The sequence below is a fragment of the Glycine max genome, chromosome 2 (genome assembly GCF_000004515.6).
Source record: "Glycine max cultivar Williams 82 chromosome 2, Glycine_max_v4.0, whole genome shotgun sequence".
NCBI lineage: Eukaryota > Viridiplantae > Streptophyta > Magnoliopsida > Fabales > Fabaceae > Glycine > Glycine max.
Window position 1 is genome coordinate 43,436,174 of NC_016089.4, and position 22,809 is coordinate 43,458,982.

General features: G+C 32.3%; 3 protein-coding genes across 6 annotated transcripts; all 3 read left to right on the forward strand.

Annotated features, from left to right (window-relative positions):
• Positions 1-2,796: 2,796 nt before the first annotated feature.
• Positions 2,797-5,267, forward strand: LOC100808713 (protein CHUP1, chloroplastic). Of its 3 annotated transcripts, none has more exons than XM_006575355.4 (5): positions 2,797-3,679; positions 3,789-4,105; positions 4,196-4,307; positions 4,778-4,909; positions 4,976-5,267. In XM_006575355.4, exons 1-5 carry the CDS (start codon positions 3,008-3,010, stop codon positions 5,030-5,032), a joined length of 1,290 nt encoding a protein of 429 aa, XP_006575418.1. In that variant the 5' UTR covers positions 2,797-3,007; the 3' UTR covers positions 5,033-5,267. The 3 variants fall into 3 exon arrangements, with proteins under 3 accessions (XP_006575418.1, XP_006575419.1, XP_006575417.1); XM_006575356.4 differs by having other exon boundaries at positions 2,798-3,679; positions 4,991-5,267; XM_006575354.3 differs by having other exon boundaries at positions 2,800-3,679; positions 4,984-5,267.
• A 4,469-nt stretch (positions 5,268-9,736) lies between these two features.
• Positions 9,737-20,087, forward strand: LOC100798990 (6-phosphofructo-2-kinase/fructose-2,6-bisphosphatase). Of its 2 annotated transcripts, none has more exons than XM_041008426.1 (23): positions 9,737-10,014; positions 10,113-10,176; positions 10,716-11,011; positions 11,524-11,721; positions 12,414-12,587; positions 12,729-12,824; positions 13,036-13,134; positions 13,247-13,276; positions 14,350-14,403; positions 15,253-15,306; positions 15,392-15,469; positions 15,588-15,679; positions 15,767-15,824; positions 15,909-15,983; positions 16,705-16,752; positions 17,812-17,909; positions 18,720-18,795; positions 18,868-18,930; positions 19,017-19,108; positions 19,250-19,318; positions 19,405-19,468; positions 19,556-19,621; positions 19,849-20,087. In XM_041008426.1, exons 1-23 carry the CDS (start codon positions 9,847-9,849, stop codon positions 19,924-19,926), a joined length of 2,190 nt encoding a protein of 729 aa, XP_040864360.1. In that variant the 5' UTR covers positions 9,737-9,846; the 3' UTR covers positions 19,927-20,087. The 2 variants fall into 2 exon arrangements, with proteins under 2 accessions (XP_040864360.1, XP_003519259.1); XM_003519211.5 differs by having other exon boundaries at positions 9,738-10,014; positions 12,381-12,587.
• A 1,215-nt stretch (positions 20,088-21,302) lies between these two features.
• LOC102665763 (RING-H2 finger protein ATL63) lies at positions 21,303-22,809 on the forward strand. Its single transcript, XM_006575357.4, has one exon. The coding sequence runs from the start codon at positions 21,750-21,752 to the stop codon at positions 22,464-22,466; it is 717 nt and encodes a 238-aa protein (XP_006575420.1). The 5' UTR covers positions 21,303-21,749; the 3' UTR covers positions 22,467-22,809.

Sequence of the window (22,809 nt, forward strand, 5' to 3'; positions counted from 1 at the left end):
TTTTCCAACTCATTTTTTCTTGATTACATCAACCAGCATCTCTATCAGCTTGTATAATTTCGCTAGTTTTCTCTTCATTATCACATTGGACACTGCAAACTATCATAATCCACCTATAATATCCAAATATAAACAGCATAAAGAAATAAATAAATAATTTCCAACAGGAATTGTAACGTACTTCTTACTATACCCTAATGAGGGTCTTCACGCTACCATCGTGTAAATTTTTACATTACCCTTTCTAATGATAGCATTCAATTCGTAACCATAAGTAGATTTGACAGTTTCACTATCCAAGCTTTGTAATTATCAAATTAGTTTTTAGTGACACAAATGTATTAGCTAGGAACATGCACAACTCTAGCCAGCGATCTTTGTATCGCTCATATGTGGACTTGGTGTTCCAAGGTGGAATAATAGTAAATTGGTTGGTAGGCAGAAAGAAAAGCATTTCGTGGGCTAACACTATTTTACAAATTTGATATTGAAATTTGAAGAAATTTAAAGAAATTTGTGTTAGCTTCAGATTTCTCAGTTGAGAAATCAACTTCTCAAAGTGACCCAAATGATTCTTCTTATTTATTTTCTCATCTTTCTTCAACTAATTCATTTTTCATTAAACAAAAAAGAAATATAATAAGCATGCAACAGTTTATACATGCAACATCATTTTTTGCATCTATTTCTCTCTATCATTATGACATGTAGTACGGAGGAAAGACGAGTGATATATTTTTTTGTATGAATACAAAGGAAAGATGGTTTTTTCTTTCCTTCAAAAATACTTTTTGGTTCTTGATCTTTTTAGTAAAATTTATTTTAATATTCTCTCTTTTTTTATCCTTTATATTTTAAATGTGAGCCAATGTGATCCTTTAATAAAATTAGTTTAAATATTTTGTTTAATGTCATTCAATCATATATTTTTGTTTGTGTCAAAGGTTGTCGAGTTTCTTAATAGCTACTTTAAAATTCATTTAAAAATATTTCTAATTTATTGTTCGTGTAAAATCTTTAATAATGTATGAAAATTAAACTTAATTTTTTATTATTATATAGAATTTAGACAAGTACTATTAAATAATAAATAAAACTCGACAAGAAATTAAGTGTAAATAACATTATATATTTATTGGACCTACGTAATTTAACTCAGTAACATATATATAATGTGTTGAACAATGAAAAAGAAAAGTGTGCTATATATATATATATATATATATATATATATATATATATATATATATTGTTTGCATTTCTTCCCCATCAATGTTATGTACATTATATTTGTGTGGATAAGAATGATATATATAAGGTTTGGACGTAAAACAGCCTGCAAGGCTGGACAGTGGGGCTATATATAAACATTGTTAAAAGGTTATGCATGTTCCATATTCATCTATGTAGGAACCCAATATGATATTCTTAGTCTTTGATGTGTTGACCCACAATATTCAAATTCAATGTGTACATTCTAGCCAACTATATACAGCTCCAACCGCGCAATAAATGTTAACAGAATCATAGTTGTCATTGAAACTTCACAAGAATTCCCAAATGCTGCATGAGGTGTAGACTTCTTCCCTCATATTCAGGGCATCTACATATCAACTTTACATTATTTCTCATTTCTCTAAGTTGATACTATATTTTAATTGATTCAACTTTTATAATGTGCTTGCTCTTCACTTTTCTTTTTTCAAGTCAGAAAGAAAGAAGAAATAAAGGAATGATGAGATAAGCCACCTACTCCAAGAGGAAAAAAAACACACATTTGTTCCTCTAAAAATTGTTAGTGATGGTAAAGAGAATGGAATGACATATATATGAAGTTTCAAACAAATATTTTAAGGACTTGGAACAATGTTTCTGATTACTTTCACGTTCTTCACCTAAAGCATAAACAGTACCAATCTACATCAATTCACACTTTCGGTTGTGGAAAGGGTAGAAGGGGTGATGAATTTAAGTCCATGGAATTAGGAGTAGAAAAAAAGAAAAGGAGCTAAGGAGGGGCTTTGAGACAACATAATTAATTGGAAAAAAATGTAGATATCATAAGGATCTTATTTGGTATGCTGTAATAATCACCACCTTTCCTTATGAATATTTTCACGTACCCTTCTAGGAACCTCACTATATGGGATACATTTTCCTACCTCCTTTGTCCTTTCTTTTCATTGCTTCATAAGCAAAGAATAGCCAAAAATGCCATTCAACTAGAAGAAGGGCACTTCTCAAATGATGAAAAGAAAGGTAACCATCACAATAGAGCTAGGCTGACCCAATGACACTCCCATTCCACATGTTACACTTGTACATGACAGATTTGTAAAGATTAAAGAGAGTTCCATATAGGTAGGTAGGTATGTTTAGACTTTGTAACCAGTTTGGTATACTAACTAGTTTTTTTTTTTGCCACGTGTATAGTAAATAGAAAATCTGAATTGAATTAAGAGTGGACATGATTCAAAATAGAAATTAATGAGACAAGACAAGCATATACTCACTAATGCCAAATAACCTCACTTAGCAAAATTTTGAAGTATAGGTGTACAACACTAAACCCTCAAAGATATGACACCATAACAAATTAGAAAGCAAGAAATCTCACCCCGCAAAAGATTAGTCTAAAATCAAAAGCATTGAAGTAGAGTAAATTTGACCAAAGAATTTAAGGTTGTACCTAACATGGCACTCTAAGTGCAGCTATCACATACTAGCACTGCCATCAAGCCCAAGTAATCTCCTATCCCCCATAAAATTTGTCACAAAAGAAATCATAATGAGTCTTTAGAGCAAAGTGCATTAAAGTGGTGTGAAATGTCCAAAGCATCCTTATCAAGACTATTGTTCTCATCATGTCCATAATGCCATTGCAAGCATCTTCAGGGGCATTCTAGCATATTTAACTCTTACATACCAACCTTACTTCAAAAGCAAGACCAAATTTAGAAGAAAAACAAGCTATCAAATTGGTAACCATCTAATAGCTATCTTTCTGATGAGGGAAGGGGAGACAATGCTACAGGAAGAGAATGAGTCTGAGATCATCACATCTCTTAAGAAAAAACTTGAAGTCCACATGGCAAGGAATGAGTTACTACTGAAGGAAAATCAGGAACTCAGAGAAGAAGTAGTTCGGTTAAAGTCACAGATAATTTCACTTAAAGCACACAACATGGAGAGGAAATCCGTTCTATGGAAGAAGATACAGAAATCCATAGATGACAACAACAATTCAGAAGCACATCAACAACATAAAGCACCACCAGTTCAGGTAATCACAGGTGAAAAGAGTTCACAGTATGAGAATGTGCATACAAATCCAAATTTCAAAGACACAACACCTAAAAAAGACAAACCAGCAGCAATAGTAACACCAGCTCCGCCACCAAGGCCTTCTCCCACCCTCCTTCTTCCTTTACATAAAAAAGAGAAAGGACTTAAAGTGCAGCAAGCAATAGCACCACCACCACCTCCAACACCACCAAAATTATCATCGGTTGGGTTAAAAACTCTGCGCCGTGTGCCTGAAGTAATCGAATTGTATCGTTCCCTAACACAAAAGGATGCTAACATGGAAAACAGAATACATTCCAATGGAATTCCCACAGTAGCATTCACCAGAAACATGATTGAGGAAATTGAAAACCGCTCAACTTATCTCTCAGCTGTAAGTTTAGTTCCAAGCTCCTCAATGCTCATCATATTTATGTGTCAAATTTTTCTATGTTGATTAATCTTAATCTATGCTCATTGATACTATGCACATTTCTGGACAGATAAAATCAGAAGTTCAAAGACAAGGGGAATTCATCAGTTTCTTAATTAAGGAGGTTGAGTCTACCTCTTTTGCAGATGTTTCTGAGGTGGAAGCATTTGTCAAATGGCTAGATGGGGAACTATCTTCATTGGTGGATGAAAGGTCAGTGCTAAAACATTTTCCTCAATGGCCAGAACAAAAAGTAGATGCACTCAGAGAAGCAGCTTGTAACTACAGAGATCTGAAGAACCTTGAATCTGAAGTTTCATCCTATGAGGACAATCCCAAAGAGTCATTGGCTCAGACTTTGAGAAAGATACAAGCACTGCAAGACAGGCGAGCATGTACTAAATTTACTAATCCGCTAACTAAAACTTTTGAGCAATACTTAAAAATCAATTGAAAGTGCCACTTTCAAATGTGCAGGTTGGAGAGAAGTGTAAGTGCTAAAGAGAGGATGAGGGAGAGTACTAGCAAGAGATACAAGAATTTCCATATCCCTTGGGAATGGATGCTGGACATAGGCATTATTGGTCAGGTAGGGAGCACATAGCTTACTTATTCATGCCTTAAGAGAAATATAAACACCACCTTTCTATTAAATAAGGTTTATTGGTTAGTATGCTTACTAATGATGGTGTGTGTTTTGTTCAAAATATATAAAGGTTTATTGGTTAGTAATCTTAAACTCAAGCTTATGTGAAATCAAGAAAAAATACATTATTGGTTAGCATGCTTAAACTCCAGTTTATGTGAAATCAAACATGACGTTGTTGAATGGTCCTGTAATTGTCAGTTTCACATAGATCAAACAACCATAAAACTAATTGAGGGTATATTGTTCTATAATTCTAGCCTCAGACAAAATTAGTATCATTTCAATGACTCCAGACAAAAAGTTTCTAATGTTGATTAATCTTCATCTTTTCTAGCCTTTCATTGTAGAAGGGGTATCTAGTTATTACAATCAAAATCAATTGAATGGCTTTATCTTGTTATTGACTGCAGATGAAGCTAAGTTCATTGAGGCTGGCAAAGGAATTCATGAAACGGATGACAAAGGAATTAGTGTCAAATGAACTTTTGCAGGAAGATAACCTTTTTGTACAAGGAGTTAAGTTTGCATTCAGAGTGCACCAGGTAGAGTACATTCCTCAAACAGCCCTAAGTTAACATTTCCTCTTATCCAACTCATCAACCATGAAGCCTTTCAGTTTGCAGGTGGCTTTGATCTTGAGACCATACAAGCATTTCAAGAATTGAAGAAGATTGGTTGTGCTATACCAAGCTATAGTAATCTGATAAAATGCCCCAAACTTGTTAAAACTTGCCAGAAACCTGTATGTTAACTTAAATTGTCTTCTCTTAATTATTTGATGTATACACATTAGCCGCGGAATTGAGAAAATGTATATGCTATGTAATTTCTTAAAGCATTGCCTACTTTTGGATATTAGGTATATGCTTTCTTAATTATGCAAGAGATAAATCCTCATTAGTCATTGTGCAAGTGATAAATTATACGTATATTACTAAATTAAAACTTTTGGATAGAAGTATATTATTTTTAGTTTCCTAAATTAAAACTTGCATTTTGTGGTTTCTTAAATTTGTAAAATATTTTTTAGTCCTTTTAACATTTCATTTTTTCGTAAAATAAATTAAAAAGGATTTTATTTAAAAATAAATAAAATTTTAGAAAAATAATGAGATTTTTATAATTAAATAAATAAGGAGGAAAATAATTTTATTAATTAAAATAATTTTTTAGGTAAACAAAATAAATATGTGTTTTTAGAAAATAAAATAAAAAGATATTTTATTTATTCATTTGATAAAAAGTAAGATAGAGTTCATTTTTATAAAATAAAAAAAACTAAATAATAGGCTAAAAGTATCCTAATTATAAATAAATATATATTAGGTCAGTTTTTTTATGTCTCTACGCTCTTTCTTACTCTTAAATTTGATTTCCCTTTTTCCTCTTTCAAAATTATCTCTTTTTCCCGCATATACTCAAATTTGTCTCAGTAAAATTATAATTTCAGATTCGTTAACAGTTGGATCGTCGTGAAATTTGGACACCAACTTTGCAACTCATTTTCACACATTTCCACTGTTGGGATTATTTGTGAAATGATGTTTGTAGAGAGAGAAATGTTCCTCGCACGGAGATAGTAAAATTAAGGCTCCAATTCCTTGTTCTTCTTGTCTCTAATGCTTGAAAACCCTAACAAAATAACCTAAAAAAAAGCTTGAGGAATCTTAGGGAACCGTTAGAGACACTGCTATTGCTGCCGGACTACATATGTAAGTCCGCTTAGAGGTAAGAGATGAATTTATCACAATTGAGGTTAGAATGAACATATGTAGATATCCTTAGAGGATCAAAATGAGATTTATTTTGGGGTGCTTATTCTATTATAATTCTTTTTGTATGACTATAATTACGAGATTGTTGTGTTTGACGAACTAATTGATTTCTTGATGTGAATTGGTTGATAAAATTGAGTGTTCTTGGTATTTTTGTGTTTTTTACCTATGATTTTGATTACTTTGATTTTGATATGATTATGTGAAATTGTTTGAGGGATTTTACTTTCCATGTTGTGAGAAACATTTTTATATAATTTGTTTGTGTTTTGGATAAAATTTATTACATTAGCGTGATAAATTGTTATGTTGGGATCATGAAATTGTAATTGAAATGGTGTGTAAGTGATAAATTGAATATGTAATGAATTTTGAAATAACATGTTTCTTTGAAATTATAACATTGTTAATGAGATTGAATATAATTGCAAAGTTGAACATGCGTTAATTTGTGAGATGCATGTAAACATGTGATGATGAATTGTGACATTGTGAGATGTTAAATTGTAAACATGGGATATAGTAGTGAATAAATATGTGGTTAATACTTGATATGACAATACTTGTGTTGTGAGTTGTGAATTATACAATAACCTAACTGACGTTTATCTTGAGAAAAATGTTTATGCGTGAAGTGTTAAAAGGAAAATGTAGGGTTCCAAGTTAGGAACCTAAAGTGTTAAATTGTAGCGCAATGTGTTAAATGTGTTTGAAAATAAGTGTGAGATCGTTGATATTATATAATTCATGAGCAATGTCTGTGTGCAAAAGTTGTTTTAGGGATTGGATCTGAATCAGGAAGGTGAGGCCCTAATGGATTCTTTGGAGTCTAGGCCTTAAGAGTAAATACATTCGGTTTGAGCGCTCCTTTAAGCATATGTTGATCCCATATGATTGCAGTATTCTCGCAAAACAAAGTGACCCTGACTAGTCACCTTATAATTTTACTTAGTGAGAGTAACCTGACATACACATTGTGTGACGTGTCTTGCTATGTACTTTTAAGTGCTCTAATATTATTTTTCACTAACATGATAGCACATTGCATATAAATTTGAGTCTTGGTATAATCGTTGCATAACGCTTGAGAATTGTTTATTATGAAATTGGTGAGTGTTGTTATATCTTAACTCGAGTGTGTGATTCATATGTAATGTGATTGATGATTAAAAAATGAATTTTAAATTATAAAGTTGTGAAGTGGCATAGATTGTATTAAGTTGAACTATGCTATAAATATTTTTATAGTGTATTTTGCTCATGTCTTTGTTTATCTGTATTTTATTTAGAAATGTGATAACTCACTCCCTATGTGTTGTTTATGTTTGATTCCTGCGAGGATTTCGAAACCTTGTATTTGTAGGAGGAGATGACTAGATGTATGACTTTAAAGACCGTCATGCTACAGGACGCTGTGACACAATAATATGATAGGACGTGACATTGGAGCATAAATTTCTATTTTAATTGTACAATGTTCCAAGCATGTATTTTATTTTATTTTATTCCATTGCTTAACTTGAGTTCTTTTGTAAATATAGACAATCTTATTTTGAACGAAAGATGTCTAATAAATTTTATTTAATAACAATGAAATGAATGAAATCACGTGAATTTGTTTAAACAATTTAAAGAAAATTTATTTAATTAAATTTCGTATTTTATATATTTTTCTTAATTAATGTATGTCAGTAGAAGATGTTACATTTCTTTTTCAAAAAAAACTCAATAGTTAAATATATAATAGCAAACACTTTTAGATTTATGTATTTAATTGTGGAATTAAACACATAATTTTTTTTTATAAAAAAAACACAACCCATAAAGAAATAAAGAATGTTAAGAAAATGGGTATTGAGTACTCGATTTGGTGGGTGTTTGAGTTTTCCATTATATCGTTATCATGCCAAACATTTTATTTTATACCCACACGTGCATTTGAGGAACTCAGTATATATATTGCGGACGTGAGCTTATTCTTCCCGTTATTGAGATTTATTAAAAGGATTAAATATTCCCAAAGAATGATGTATAACAAATAATCTTTATATAAAAAAATATGTTTTGAAGAGTACTTTTTTAATAGAGAAGAATCATGTGATAATAAATTTTAAAAAAACAAATAACATCTACAAATTTAAAAAATATTTTTTTTGCACGTTAAATTAAGTTTTTATAATAAAATCGAGCTAGATTAACTCTTGAATATGTATACTAGATAAAAAATTTAATTTGCAGCAAATTGTGTAGTGTGGAGGTGCTGATTTGGTGAGAAGAAGAACGCAGGTGAGCTTCATATTTCAGCTACTCTCAAACAATGAGAATGAGATACATCACTTTGGACCTTTTTAATTATCTTTTACACTTGAATGTGTTATTTCTCCCTTGTCTTGAAATTAAATTACAAAATTAAATATTAACAAAATTAAATATTAATACAACTGGAAAAAAGAGAATAAATAAAGCCAATTTCGTTCCCTTCCTATTCCTTCACTTTTTGGAGAATCTCAAACTGATAGAAGAAATTAATTTTGCCATCTTTTTTCTGGATCATTCCTTCAAAACTCTACAATATCATACGTACCGATAAAAAAAATTATGATAAAGATCAAATTTCTCATACATCTTAATTATATTTAATAATTTAAAATTAGTTATATTAAAATTAATTGTTCATTTAATTTCAAAGTAAACAGGTGTTAAATCATTGAAATCTATTCTTTTAACCAGATTCTTTTAGAATCATGTTATCTACGAAAATGAGTATTTTTTTTAAATTATCATAATAGGTATTTAAAAAAAACTATGAAAATAAATAAATCACATTTTGCTACACGATTTTACAATAAAGAAATCGTATATTAAAGCAAAATTTCACTTTTTATTTGATTAAAATATTTTTATGTAAGAATTGAAATTATATTTTAACATACGATTCTAGTTATTTTTTTAAAATTTTTTATTATTAAAAGTTGAAATTTTATATAATTTCAGTTTTTTTAAAATTTTAAAAACCATGTTTAAATCATATGTTACACGATTTCAACTTTTAATAACAAAAAAAATTAAAAAATTGAAATCATATGTCAAAATAAGATTTCAATGTGAAAATTTTTTACAATATAAAATTGTGCTTAAGTATGATTTTTTCAAAGTATGATTTATTTATTTTTATAACTTTTTAAAAATTCATCAATTATAATATTTTTTTAAAAAAATTACACCATAGTGGTGCAAGAGCCCAGATTACATACTATAGAGTATTTACCGATGACGGATATCTCTGAAAAAATCTGTTTATTATCTTTAATGAAATCTCTTTGATTTTTTGTTTATTATCTTTAATGAAATATCTTTGATTTTAATTTTTCATTCGACAGTGCTCGAACTCACACTTACGATATTACATTTAATTATTATTAGGTTAACCTGAAATCTAATAATAATTAAATATAATATTTATGGAAATCATTTTTAGAAAAAAACTAATCCAATCAATCACACACTAAAATTTAAAAGTCTTTTGTCTTTTTAAATTGTCCCTTTCCGTGTCACACTGCTAACAGTTATACACATGGATAAGGATTTTTCGTACACATATGATATTAACACACACATCGTTAAAAAACCTTTCGTTCCGTTTCAGTTCAGCTGTTACTGCTGCTGCTACTGCTAATACACTGTAACGAAACTCTGAAGAATCAATGGTGGGGAATATTGAAGAAGACCGAGATGGCCTTCACCAATCGCCGTTAGGAATCCCGGAATTGCTCTATGTTTCGGTGAAGATGGAGAATCCCAATCTCACTCTCTCTAGGGACCTTCTCCCTCACGTATCTGGCTCTTGCCCTTCTTTGGATCCTTCCAAAGCTGTAATTTTGATTCATACCCATTTCACCATTTCGTTGCTATTATTCTGGGTCTGTCTTAGTTTTTCTTATTGTTGTTGTTTTTGGTGCAAAATTTTCAGCTTTCTATGGAACGGGAATCAGCGTCAGTGTGGGAGTTGAGCTTTGTCGTTCCACCCAATCACGGTAATGCTTTCTCACTTGCTTGATGTTTGCTTTTCCTTTTAAATTACTCTCTCCTGTCTCAAATATAAGAATAAGAAAAAAAATCATTTTCTTGGTCTTAAATACATGAAAATTCCAACAATTTTACCTTATTTAATGTTACTCTGAAATATCATTCATTTAATTGAGGTGCGAGTTTGAATGACTCTTTTTTATTCTTGGTACCAAGTTCTTATGAAGGATAAGTTGGGAAAAAATTTACTCTACAATTGAAATTGGTGCAATTAAATGTGGTTAATTAACTTTCTTAATTAGCTTGAATCAGTTTTTTTTCCTTATATCTGAGATCGGAGGGAGTAAGTTGTATAATTTATGTAAAACATATATTTTTTTTTAAAAACAAGATGCAAAGTTTTACTCAGTATTGAGTGATAGCTTTAATAAGATGGTCTTAAGATGTCTTGAAGGTTAGTTTTGGTGATTGTCTTGCTGAAGTAACAGGGGTTGTGTACTAGACTGCATTTGTAACCTGAAGTTTTGATTTTGTTTGGAATTTTCAGAAGCTTTAGAGTTTAAGTTCCTTTTGAAGCCCAAGTACATCGATAATCCTTGTTTTATTGAGGAGGGTCCAAGTCGAGTACTTATTGGGGGAGCATTGCAAGATGGTGACAGGCTGGCTTTGTTTAGGCTTGATAGTGATCAAGTTCTTGAGTATCGAGTATTTGTGGAAGCAAAAAGGGCTTCTCCCTTTGATCTTGCAGCTAGTTGGAGGGCTTATCAGGAGAATTTCCGTCTTTCAACTGTACGTGGGATACCTGATGTCAGCATAAATTCAGAGGTTCAGACAGGTAGTGAGGTAAGACTCCTCCAATTACCAGTTTTCTTTGTTTGTTTATCGCTTTGGAAGATGGGGTTGTGGTTGTGGTGTGGGGGTGCATGACATTAAGAATCAGGTTTTCTAACCATGGTCACCGTGATAGTCCAATTATGCACAATGAATTTATTTCTCTTTTAGTTTTGAGAGCACTGTTCAGGACTCAGGTTTTTTTCCTTTAATGCCAGCCAATTTCAGTTGTCATTCACTCATTCTGTCATGGGCCTGTAATTTTTTCTGTAGTACTTTTTAAATTGATAGTGCAAAATATTTATTGTCAATGGTCAAGTGATTAGTCAGGTGAAATTCAATAGTTTCTTGTAGAAGTGCTTGTCTGTATCTTACATTGCCAGTGTTGATCATGTATCTTAACTGATGCCCTTTATATGCCCTGCTCTTTTCTCTTTTTCCAACTTTCAGTTAATGTGTATATGAAACAACTTTTTGCTAACAATTAAACTGTATCTCATGCTTAATTTTTACTTTTTATTCAGAACATCTCATCTGCGAGTTTGGAACTTGATCTTGAGCATTATATTGTTCCATCTCCCCCTGTTTCTGCAAGTTCAGCACCTGTATATGCGGCTAACTTGACAGAGAATCCCAGATCACTAGGCAGTGGGTCTGCCAGCATTTCATCTTCTACTGTAGATGGCAGTGTTTCTATGATCAATCAACCAGAGACAGTAAAGGTTTAACTTCCATATTCACATTTCAAATTCATGATTTTACTTTCTAAAAATGATTGGTAAAAAATATGTAAAATCAGTCTAGAGATATTTTGAAATAATTTTGATGAATCTGTGGTTATTTGTGACGTATTCAGAAGTCTTTTTACCAGAACCAGAAGCTGTGATGGATTTGTAGTTGTATTTACCTTAAAAGAATTTAATTGGTCAAGGAAGTAGATTCTTATGCTCAACATATCAGCTTAGACGCATCTTTTGTATTTCTAAAGTGTGACACTGGCTAGTATGTTGATGCTTTGTAGTGTAATGTGCTAATTTTACTCTCTATCTCTGTTTTCCTTTGATAAGTAACTAAAGCTGTGCTGATAAAGTGTTGGAAAGTATCTCTAATTTAGAGAAAATATCTTCTACTTTGGTCCTGTATATTTGTTGCTAATAATTAGGATTTTATTTGTATACTTTCTGAATTATTTTCCTGTATCACTAGTTTCATGAAATTGGGATTGTAGATCATTTTATAACTAACAAGTAGCTGCACAAATGATGTTTAAAACGCACAATGCCTCTTCTTGAGGCTGAGAAAAAAATAAGCTAATGGGTTATATGGATTCTTGATTATGCAATATATCACATCTAATAGGCTATGTTGATGTTCCAACTAGTTGACGGAGGTTAATGTCCCTGATCCATCTAAGGTGTACCAAAGTCCTGGAATGGTTAAATCTCAGTCTGTGGGAACAATTTCCCCTCTGCAAAAGGAAGACGATCTGAGGGGACTTCTTGTTGATAGGGGTGTTGGAGTTCCCAGACTTGTAAAATCTTCTAGTTCAAATGCTTTCACTAATCTTAATTTGGTCACTGATACTAAGGTTTGCATAAATGATTTCCATTTTTTTGTTTATTATTAAAATTTATTTACACTGGATTAATTTATGTTGCATCAAACTTTTCAATTGGGGTTATTAACAAATAGTTACTTCTGCTCCCCCCCCCTCCTGGTTTTATGACAGAATTCAATTCCAGCTGCTGCTGGAGCTGTTGCAGCTGCTGCGATTGCTGATCAGATGCTAGGTCCCAAAGAGCATAGACATTTGGCGATTGTCATGGTATTACACAAACTTTTTAAGCAACACTTGTTATCACTTTGTTATGGGCTTTGAGTTGGAGTTTTGAGTGAGATTCAATAAGAGACATCTTGAGAAGTTAGAATTTGGATGTACCTGGAAAAAAAATGCCACATTCCCTTCTGTACTTCATCTTATTTAGTAAAATAAAATATTTGAAATGAATAATTTCTAACTAGTTTCTTTTTCTTAGGTGAGTTTGCCAGCTCGAGGCAAGACTTACACTGCAGCTAAACTTACAAGATATCTTCGATGGTTAGGTCATAATACCAAACACTTCAATGTTGGTAAGGTTGTTCTCATTCTTGACTCATTCTTCTTAGTAATCAGTAGTCTTGTATCTAATGGAAGACAGGAAATATGTCAAGTTTGAATTTAACAAAACTTATGTTTCAATGTTGCAGTATCGTCGCCTTAAGCATGGTTCTAGTCAGGTAAACTTAATGTAGAAGAATCAATTGAATAGTTTACGCTCTCTCATGTACTGTTTATCTACATTCTATAGACTGAAATTGCAGAATAATTGTCATTAGTGTATAAATTTGTTCTGATATTTAATATATATTTTGTGTATTTTTTTATAATAATGTTAGATGTGTCTCTTATTGCATGACGCATTGTGCAGTTTGTCATAAGAATTGATATGTTTCATGTTCGTGTAGATTAGAGGATTCGGTAGGTGAAAATAATTCCAGTGTCTAAGAATTCTTTATCTAGAGATTGTTATTTTTCTAAAGTTTAATGAGTAATATCTAGGGTTCTCAGTTGATTTTGAGGATGCAATAAGGATTATTGGAGTTTAAAAACAAAAAAAAAATTTTGTTGGTTAAGTTCAACTAGAGACATATAGGGATTGATTCATTGTAATTGTTTCTTCTCAACATCAGCAATTATGCTATAGACATCCACACCTAGGACACACCCCATTCCCAGATGTTAGATTTGACAAAATTTTAAATAATTGATACGGGGCTTTGATTTGAAACTGTTAGCATACTAGAGTAATACAAATCTTGTGCTTAAAGGGATTCTTAGTGGACTTTTTAACAAATGCAATATGAAGGGTGGAATAATACTGATTTGAAACACCAGGGAATTCAGACTACAGAGAAGGCCAACAGTTGTTGATGTTCTTTGAACTTTATATTGGTTTTAGATGTGCTGCTGGTTTCATGACTTTTTTATGCCTTAAGGACAATGGTTGGAATTATGGGCATACCTGGAAATATGTGAATTGGTACCAAAACGAAAAATTAGTAAAATATAAAGGACCAAAATTGACATTTAGCCAACTAATTTTGTTAAATCTAACATTGCCATTTCTTTGATAAATCTCTCATTCTTTGCAATGTCATCAACTTTGAAATTGCGCTACATCATCATTATGTGATCACTATGGGTGCTTGATTCCCTGGTTTATGTTAGTTTCATTCTTGGAATCATGATGTTATGGTACTGTTATGCTTTCTAGGAAAACTTACAATACATGTCATATTCTTCTATGCAGTTTGCTGATTTCTTTCGAGCTGACAATCCTGAAGGTGTGGAGGCACGTAACGAGGTAACTTCTGGAAAATAATATTTTTTATTTGAATATGTGAAAGAGTAATTTATATTGGTTGTGAATAATTAGGTTGTAGATGTGTATAATCAGGGTGCATTTGTAAGAGTTTATTTTAAACTTATTTATAGTATAAGCACTTGTGTAAGTGTTTAAGAGAACTTATGAAAATAACTTATGATATGTACATAAGTTGTTTTTAGATTATTTCAATAAGCTTTCTCGGATAGATTAAGAAAAAACTTACAGCTTATATGAAAACAATTTAACCCTATTTCCTTTTCAATAATAGAACCAACTCGTACATAACTACTTATTCAATAAGATTAGTTGAAGATGTTGCTTCTAGACTTTATACAATCTTATTACATTCAACTAATTATCTTTTGACTCTTGGATTTTTAATATATATATATATATATATATATATATAGTCCTAAATAATTCTGTGTTCAAATTATTTTATGACTAAATGATCTGCCAATCTGGTACATGTAGGAGAATAAATATTTTCAGGAACTAGTTTTATGAATTTTTGTAGTCTTTCAATAAGAGTTTAGTTACTGTTTTGGTTTTGAAGCATACAAAGCAGTGTTTCTTGAATAAAAATTATAATGTCCTTTGAGAGAGAGAGACGCATATGCTTAAAATCGTGTCTCAACTCAACTACACCATGTACTTGATATTTATATAATGAACATAATAAATGCAACAATATGCATTTATTTTCCTGAATGTTAAGATGTGTACACTGAACCTAGCAATTTGTCGTAGATGATTCTGGTAAAATTTAACTCCATGTCAACTTTTCTGTGTGTAAAATAGTTTTAATATGTCATGTACCACTAGGTAGCAAAGATGGCATTTGAAGATATGATATCTTGGATGCAAGAAGGTGGCCAGGTAAATTCATTCTTTTAGATAACTTTTTTACTTTAAGCCTTCTTTCAAGTTTTTTTTCTTAACTTAAGTTTTAATTTGGATTTAGGTTGGGATATTTGATGCCACAAACAGTAGCAAGCAGCGAAGAAACATGCTGATGAAATTGGCTGAAGGTAGATGCAAGGTATTGTAGTCAGAGTCTCACAGATGGGTACTGCTATGTAATATGTATGATAATATGATATGAAAATGATATTCTTAATTTCGAAGTCTTCTGATGTTTCCTTGCTTTTTTGCTACAGATCATTTTTCTGGAAACAATATGCAATGATGTAGACATAATTGAGAGGAATATTCGCTTTAAAATTCAGCAAAGTCCTGACTATGCAGAAGTGTAATGTTTCCTTTTAAACCAACGACATCTTATCTTAATGAGTATATGGAATTGTAGATACATATACAATTAGCTTTTCTTTTGCAGATCAGATTTTGAGGCTGGATTGCGGGACTTTAAAGAACGTGTCGCCAACTATGAGAAGGCAAGTCTTTCATATGTACTTTCAAATTTTAATGGCTATTCAAGGTGAGCTTTTGCTTTAAATAATGTTGATTTCATATGCCAGGTTTATGAGACGGTAGAAGAAGGATCTTACATAAAAATGATTGACATGGCCAGTGGACATGGAGGGCAAATACAAGTAAGGTTTACATTTAATTATGTCATTTTATGAGGCAAACTGAACAATTTTACATAAATCATTGTCTGGTTTGCTGGTATTTCAAGTTTGATAATTGATATGCATCATGCATGTTTGTTGTCCATATAGTACCTGTGGTTTGGGTTAGTAACATTTTAATAGATTCTAATAGTTTAACTTGATCTAAAACCTTGGTGTGGGAAAATAGCATGATTTCACTTTCATCTCTAACTTATAAATAAAGTATCCTTTAGTCCACTTTGTAACCTGTCTTAAATCTTAATTATTATTTCATAATTCATTGCAAGTGTAGAATTGAAATCATGCTTGTTCTTTAAAGAATGTGTTGGAAAGGCATATTAGTACCATATGAATGCATTAAGTTTATACAGATCACTTACCAGTATCTGAACTATACAACATATTATAACACAAACAAATTAGAAAGACTCATTAGTCAGTTCTAAACTTTGTTGGGTGACAAACTTATGATCAGAATCCGACCGAGTTAGGCTCTAAAATACGAATTGAACCCTGGGCATCTTGGTTGACCAAGCTGTGATACCATATCAACAAACCACTTGATCTAAAAGTTATGCTTAGTAGTAAGGGACAATTTTCCTGTGTGTGTGTGTCTCGAATTTCTTGCAACATTTAGATACATGGTTTACAGGGTGACTTTAATTTGTTAATGATTTGTAAGTTCTATCTTTTGGTTTAGGTGAAAAATATCAGTGGCTACCTACCTGGGCGGATAGTATGTTTCTTGGTAAGTTTCTTTGAAGAATGTAGTGAATTACTGTCAAAGCTTCACTGATACATAGATAAACAAAACAAATGATTAAGTTAATTAATAATATGTAACCCAGTAAAATATTGACAAATGTCATAGACCAACTATCCAAAACACTCCAGCTATTAAATGAATGCATATCAATGATTTTGTGTTTATTTATTTGGTTTACGAATGGTTTTGTATTTATATCACACCCCCTGACATGAACTTTTGGTTTGAAAGTATAGACACTGCACAGGTCTACCTACCTTGCACTGGAACTCAACATTTAGTTTAGGGGGGGGGGGGGGGGGGAATCTTGGGCAAAGATTCTGGTCTCCTGTCATGGGCCAACTATACTGTAAGTTTTAGCTATGAAGTCAGGATACATGAATGGTTTTATATCCTAACAAGAAAATATAGAGGGAATTTGCTGTAATTTTGACCTTTTTCCCTTTGAAGATAGAGAAATTCTCTACTAATTCACATATTGCACACAGTGTTTTGACTGGATTCAGATAACAAAATTTATAATTGAACTTCTGTAATTGATTGGTATTTTAGGAACATTTTCAAGTCTGATGATTGTGTTGATTTTTTGGTCACCAGTTCATGGAATGACGGGCCTTTCAAGGTGGCCAAAAAGTTTTTATTAATCTGATGCTGGATGTGACATAAATATGTTCAAATAGAAAATTTGAGTTATAATTGAGAACAATTAACACTAATGTTTATTAACATTGAAATCGTAAATGATTAGTTTAGAACATCTTAAGCACTTAAACAACGTATGCTAATTTAGTTAGTGGAGTTTTTGGAGGATGATAGAGCTAGAGACAAACTTTGATGGCATTTCAAAACATAATGGACAAACTTAAAACAAATAAAGCTTGTATGACAAAAATGAAATTTGAAAATAAGCTTAGGGAAAGGGACAATTTTACTTTAACTTCTGTGATAATCGTTTTTGTTGGAAGATTAATAATGTGAATTCAGTAAATGCAACTGCAAATCACTTGTAAGCTTCTATGGTGATTTGTTATTATCTTGCAGGTTAATACACATCTTACACCACGCCCAATATTACTTACCCGGCATGGAGAAAGTCAGTATAATGTGAGAGGCAGAATTGGAGGAGACTCTGCATTAAGGTATATTCTAATATTTGGCTTCTGTCTCCATTCAATGTAATGTTAATATTATTGAGGAGTGAGGACATATGGTTAGAAATTAGAATCATCGGATGTAGTAAAGTTTGTTTATTTTCTCTGGTGTTGTTAGGCAGTGAAGTCCTTATTTATTTAAGACTGATTAGCACAGTCCGACCTTGTTATTAATGAAAAGTGAAAACTAATGGCTCATTTATTTGCATTTTTTTAAGGAAAAAATATTTTTGTTAATTAAAAAATATTTTAAAAACGTGATAATAATTATGTAAGCTTTTCCAAAAAAGAAAAGCCTCTGAAAAAACTGTCTTAGTGCTTTTCTCATAAGCTAAACACAATAACTTCTGAAAAAAGCTCTAGAAAAAGCTATATCACAGTATTGATTTTTAAAGCTTCAACGAAAGGGCCCTAATTCTTGGCTTTTTTGTCCTGCTCTGGCATCTTTTGGAACTTATGGATACATATCATCTTTAAAAACTAATAGCTTTTATGTTGTCGTGTATTAGTTTTCTTTCTTTCTTCTTGCTATACTACTATGTTTGGCCGTTTGGGTGTCCCACCCACTTCACTGAAAAAAAAATAGAAAAAAATACAAGCTGCTCTTTGATTCAAGACTTGATTGAAAAATTGATTCTAACAGCTGTCATGCAAAGATCAATGGTTTTATTTCCTCTATCTGTTGAATTATTTTGTATTTGCCCTTTTTTTTTTACAAATGTCATCTAGTTTCTTTAACAAAAGTTGCTATGAATTTTCATCTGGCTAACTGAAACACAATGCAATTTGTTTCAACAGTGAGGCTGGAGAACTTTATAAAAAGAAGCTTGCCAAATTTGTTGAAAAGCGTCTCAAATCAGAACGAGCTGCGTGTGTAAGCTTATAATAAATATGTGCAAAATATTGAAATGATGAATGGTTTGTGATGTTTGTAAATGGTGTCTAGATATGGACTAGTACACTGCAGCGAACAATTTTGACAGCAGGTCCAATTGTTGGGTTTCCAAAGGTTAGTGTCATCCTTAATTCAGGAAATATGGATTGACTAAAGTATACGTTATTAGTGCTCCTGCACTTACTATCTATATATGTTAGATACAATGGCGCGCACTTGATGAGATAAATGCTGGTGTGTGTGATGGGATGACGTATGAAGAAATCAAGAAGAACATGCCAGAGGAGTATGAGTATGTCACAAGCTTGTAATCTGTCTTATTTCCAGTTGAATGCAAATGGTACATTAGATATAAAAGCAAGTGCTTGTTGGGAGCACAATGCTGTCTAAAAATGTTTAAACACTATTCTTATTTTATTTTATTTTGTTGCAGATCCCGCAATAAGGACAAACTTAGGTATCGTTATCCTCGTGGAGAGTCTTACTTAGATGTTATTCAAAGGTAGATGCATTACTTCTTTTAACATTATTTAGTTCCAAACGGCTACTTGTTTGATGTAAATAGGTTAAATTTTAATAATAATGCAGGTTAGAACCTGTAATTATTGAACTTGAGCGACAACGAGCACCTGTTGTTGTGATATCTCACCAGGTTTTCACATGACTTAGATGTAAACTTGCCCTTGTATAGGCCCTACTATGGTTGATTTGTTTTAATTCTTGAGTTTGTTCATTACAGGCAGTTTTGAGGGCATTATATGCTTATTTTACTGACAGGCCTTTGAAAGAAATTGCAGATATTGAGGTAATATATTCGTATTTAGCTGAGCGTGATGTTCTTACTCTCGTGTGAAACATGGAGTTGATGAAAATGCCTAATTGAGTTCATGGCAAATATTTAGGAAATAAATTTTAGTTATTTTGGTGTTAGAAAAAGGAAAATCTGTGAGGCTCACCATCCATTTTGTGAAACGTTTTAATGTAAATCTTGAATTTGCGCAAGATATCTAATGTGAGTTTGCTCATTTACAGATGCCCCTCCATACGATAATAGAAATACAATTGGGAGTTACAGGTGTCGAAGAGAAAAGATACAAACTAATGGACTGAAATGAATAACTGAAGGAGAGAAGAAACTGGAAGGAAAGAATAGATTTAAGTCAGCATTTTTTGTTTTTATGAGAGAAGAATAAATGATGATTATCAATTTATCGTGTATATTGTAATCTTCTAAAACAACCCCTTTTAATAAATTTTATGAGCATTCTTTAGCTTCCAATTTGAAGAATTTTGAACATCAAAATAGAGACCATACTTATTACTCAACACATCTGTAAGCATGGTTGAAAATTTCCCATCATCTCCACTTCTCCCCATTTCCATTTTACACTAAAACACATACTGTTGTTTGGTTACACTCTGCATATCCACTGCATGGTTGAAATTTTTTGAAATGCTGAGACCTGAGACTATTAATATTGGTTTCTAGAATATTATAAGATGTCACCATTAGCAAGAATTCAAAGAAACAGGTTTGGACCAACATCTGTCGCTGAGAATATGGAAAGCAACAAGTAAATATTCCATTATTTATGTAAATTTCTATATAGTGATACTTCTCAAAACAAAAAACTTTAAACAGTCATTTAAATTATGTATTTGGGTAACTAAATTTGTATAAAATGAAAAATTATTTGTTTTTGGTGAGTTAATGTCAAATTAATTAACTTATCGTAGAGTGATATAATAATAAAATGAAATAAAGAAAAAATGAACCGAACATGCGTAATGATTTCCAAGTCCAAAAAACCTGTGAATTATTGCAAAAGAGGACCTTTTGCAAGCCTATAATACTTTAACCACTCTAAAAACGGTAAACATTGCTGGAAACATGCAACAAAATTTGGTGGAATCTATGCAAAGATCTTCTACTGCTACCAACAGTTGACTGGTGGCTATGGTAGGGTAGTCCAATAAAGAAAGAGAAGAAAAAAAACCTTTTCAGTTTAGTGTATGGTTTCATTCACATGGGACCCCTGAACTCTCGTTGATCTCTTTAAAACAGGAATTGAGGTCCCACATATACCCTACCAAACCCAAATAACAGAACCCACCCCCTCTAATATTGACAAAGTTCTAATAAATGCATGAAAGCCCCTAAAAAGATAACGAGTAATGTGAAAGTGAAGGAATTGTGGAGGGATGCCTCCCTTTTCATGATTGACTTAGGCTTGATGCAGTTTACAAAGAACTAAGAATATCTTATTTTATGCCTCGGTCTTGAGTCATAGCTCATAACTCATAAATAATGCCTTTATCTTAGGATCCTTTCATTTCAATTGCACCAAATTTAACAACTAAAACCACAAATAAATAAACAAAAACCTGCCACATGAATCCAATAAAACCCACCTACCCTCAACTGCCGTTGCCTTCACGAGTGCTTCAATTGTGACCCATTTTTCTCTTAACCCCTCACTCCATCCCCATGCATGACTCATTGAGTCCCCATTACTCCCTTAGATATAGAGATTTTCCTTTTCCTTTGACTTCAATTGCACCCCTCAACCTCATCCCACAATGCATGACAAATACATTTATTTACTAGAGCCAGCAACAACAAGCACCCCCACATGAATCATTCTTCATTTTAAATACTCTAATAACACCATAGTATATGCGGTATTTATCAAACATTTTTCTTATTGACTTCATTTTCACGTAAACATTTTCACATCGCGTTGTAAAGAAACCAAACCAAGTAGAAGAACAAAACAAGATTTTAATTCAACATTTCACAAACCGGATCTTGACTGTTTTGTTGGGTCCCCTCCCAAAATCTCATTTTAAGTTCAAAGCTCAAACCTTTTCCGCAAAATTAATACACCTTTTCCCCCCATTCAAGTAAACCACACTGACTTCACTCCCCTCAAATGCCAAGTCAATCCGAGTCACCAAGCAACTCACTGAGTCAACTCTCTCGGAACATGTTCTCCGACAACAACAGCAACATCATGCTCGCAGCCATAGTTTCCTTGCTCCTAGTAATCCTCTTTGTCCTCCTACTCCATGTGTACGCCAAATGGTTCTTATTCCAGGCACAAACACGTTCGCAGACTCGCTGGCGGCGAACTCCGGTGACCGTCTCCGGCGTTCTGGAACCTTCCCATTTTCATAGTATCAACATAGAATCCTCACCCACGTGCAACAAAGGCCTTGACTCGGCCTCACTTTCGGCAATTCCAATGTTTGTGCAAGGAACAGAGAAAACAGAGGAATCGGAATGTGTCATTTGCTTGAGTGTTATTGAAGAGGGTGAGATTGGAAGGGGATTGCCGAAGTGTTGCCATGCTTTTCACATGGAGTGCATTGACATGTGGTTGAGTTCACATTGCAATTGTCCAATTTGTAGAGCTCCTATTGTGGTAAGTGGAGATTCTCAATTGGGTTCTGTTGATGGTGATAGTGATGGTGTGGTTGAGATTGTGGTTGTTACTCCCAGTTATGAGAATAGTGAGAATGAGCATGGTGAAGTGAGTGATTCTGTTCCCGAAACTTCTTCATCTTCGTTGGGTTTCTCTCTGAAGAGATTGCTGAGTAAGGTTTTTCTGTCACCTGATCATGTAACTGAATTGGATGCTTCGCAGTAAATATGCACTTTTCTTAATGTTTACACAGTTTTTTTTTTATGTGCTTCTATTGTATGTGAAACTGTTTAGTTTTTTTTGTTTTTTTTTTGGAGATGTGTACTTCCTTTCTTTTTCCTTTTTCTCTCAATTGGCTGAGACAGTTAAATTATACGCCCAAATTCATAGGAAACTATACCAGATCAAGTTTCATTAGTCTCTTGACGAATTTGAATGATTTTCAGAAAATCAATGTTCAATTCCCTTTTACTTTGCCAATCTCTTACTCAATGTAATGTGTCTAATATTAATTTTCATATGTAATTTTTTTTTCCATTAATGAAGCAAACTATATACTACTATTAAA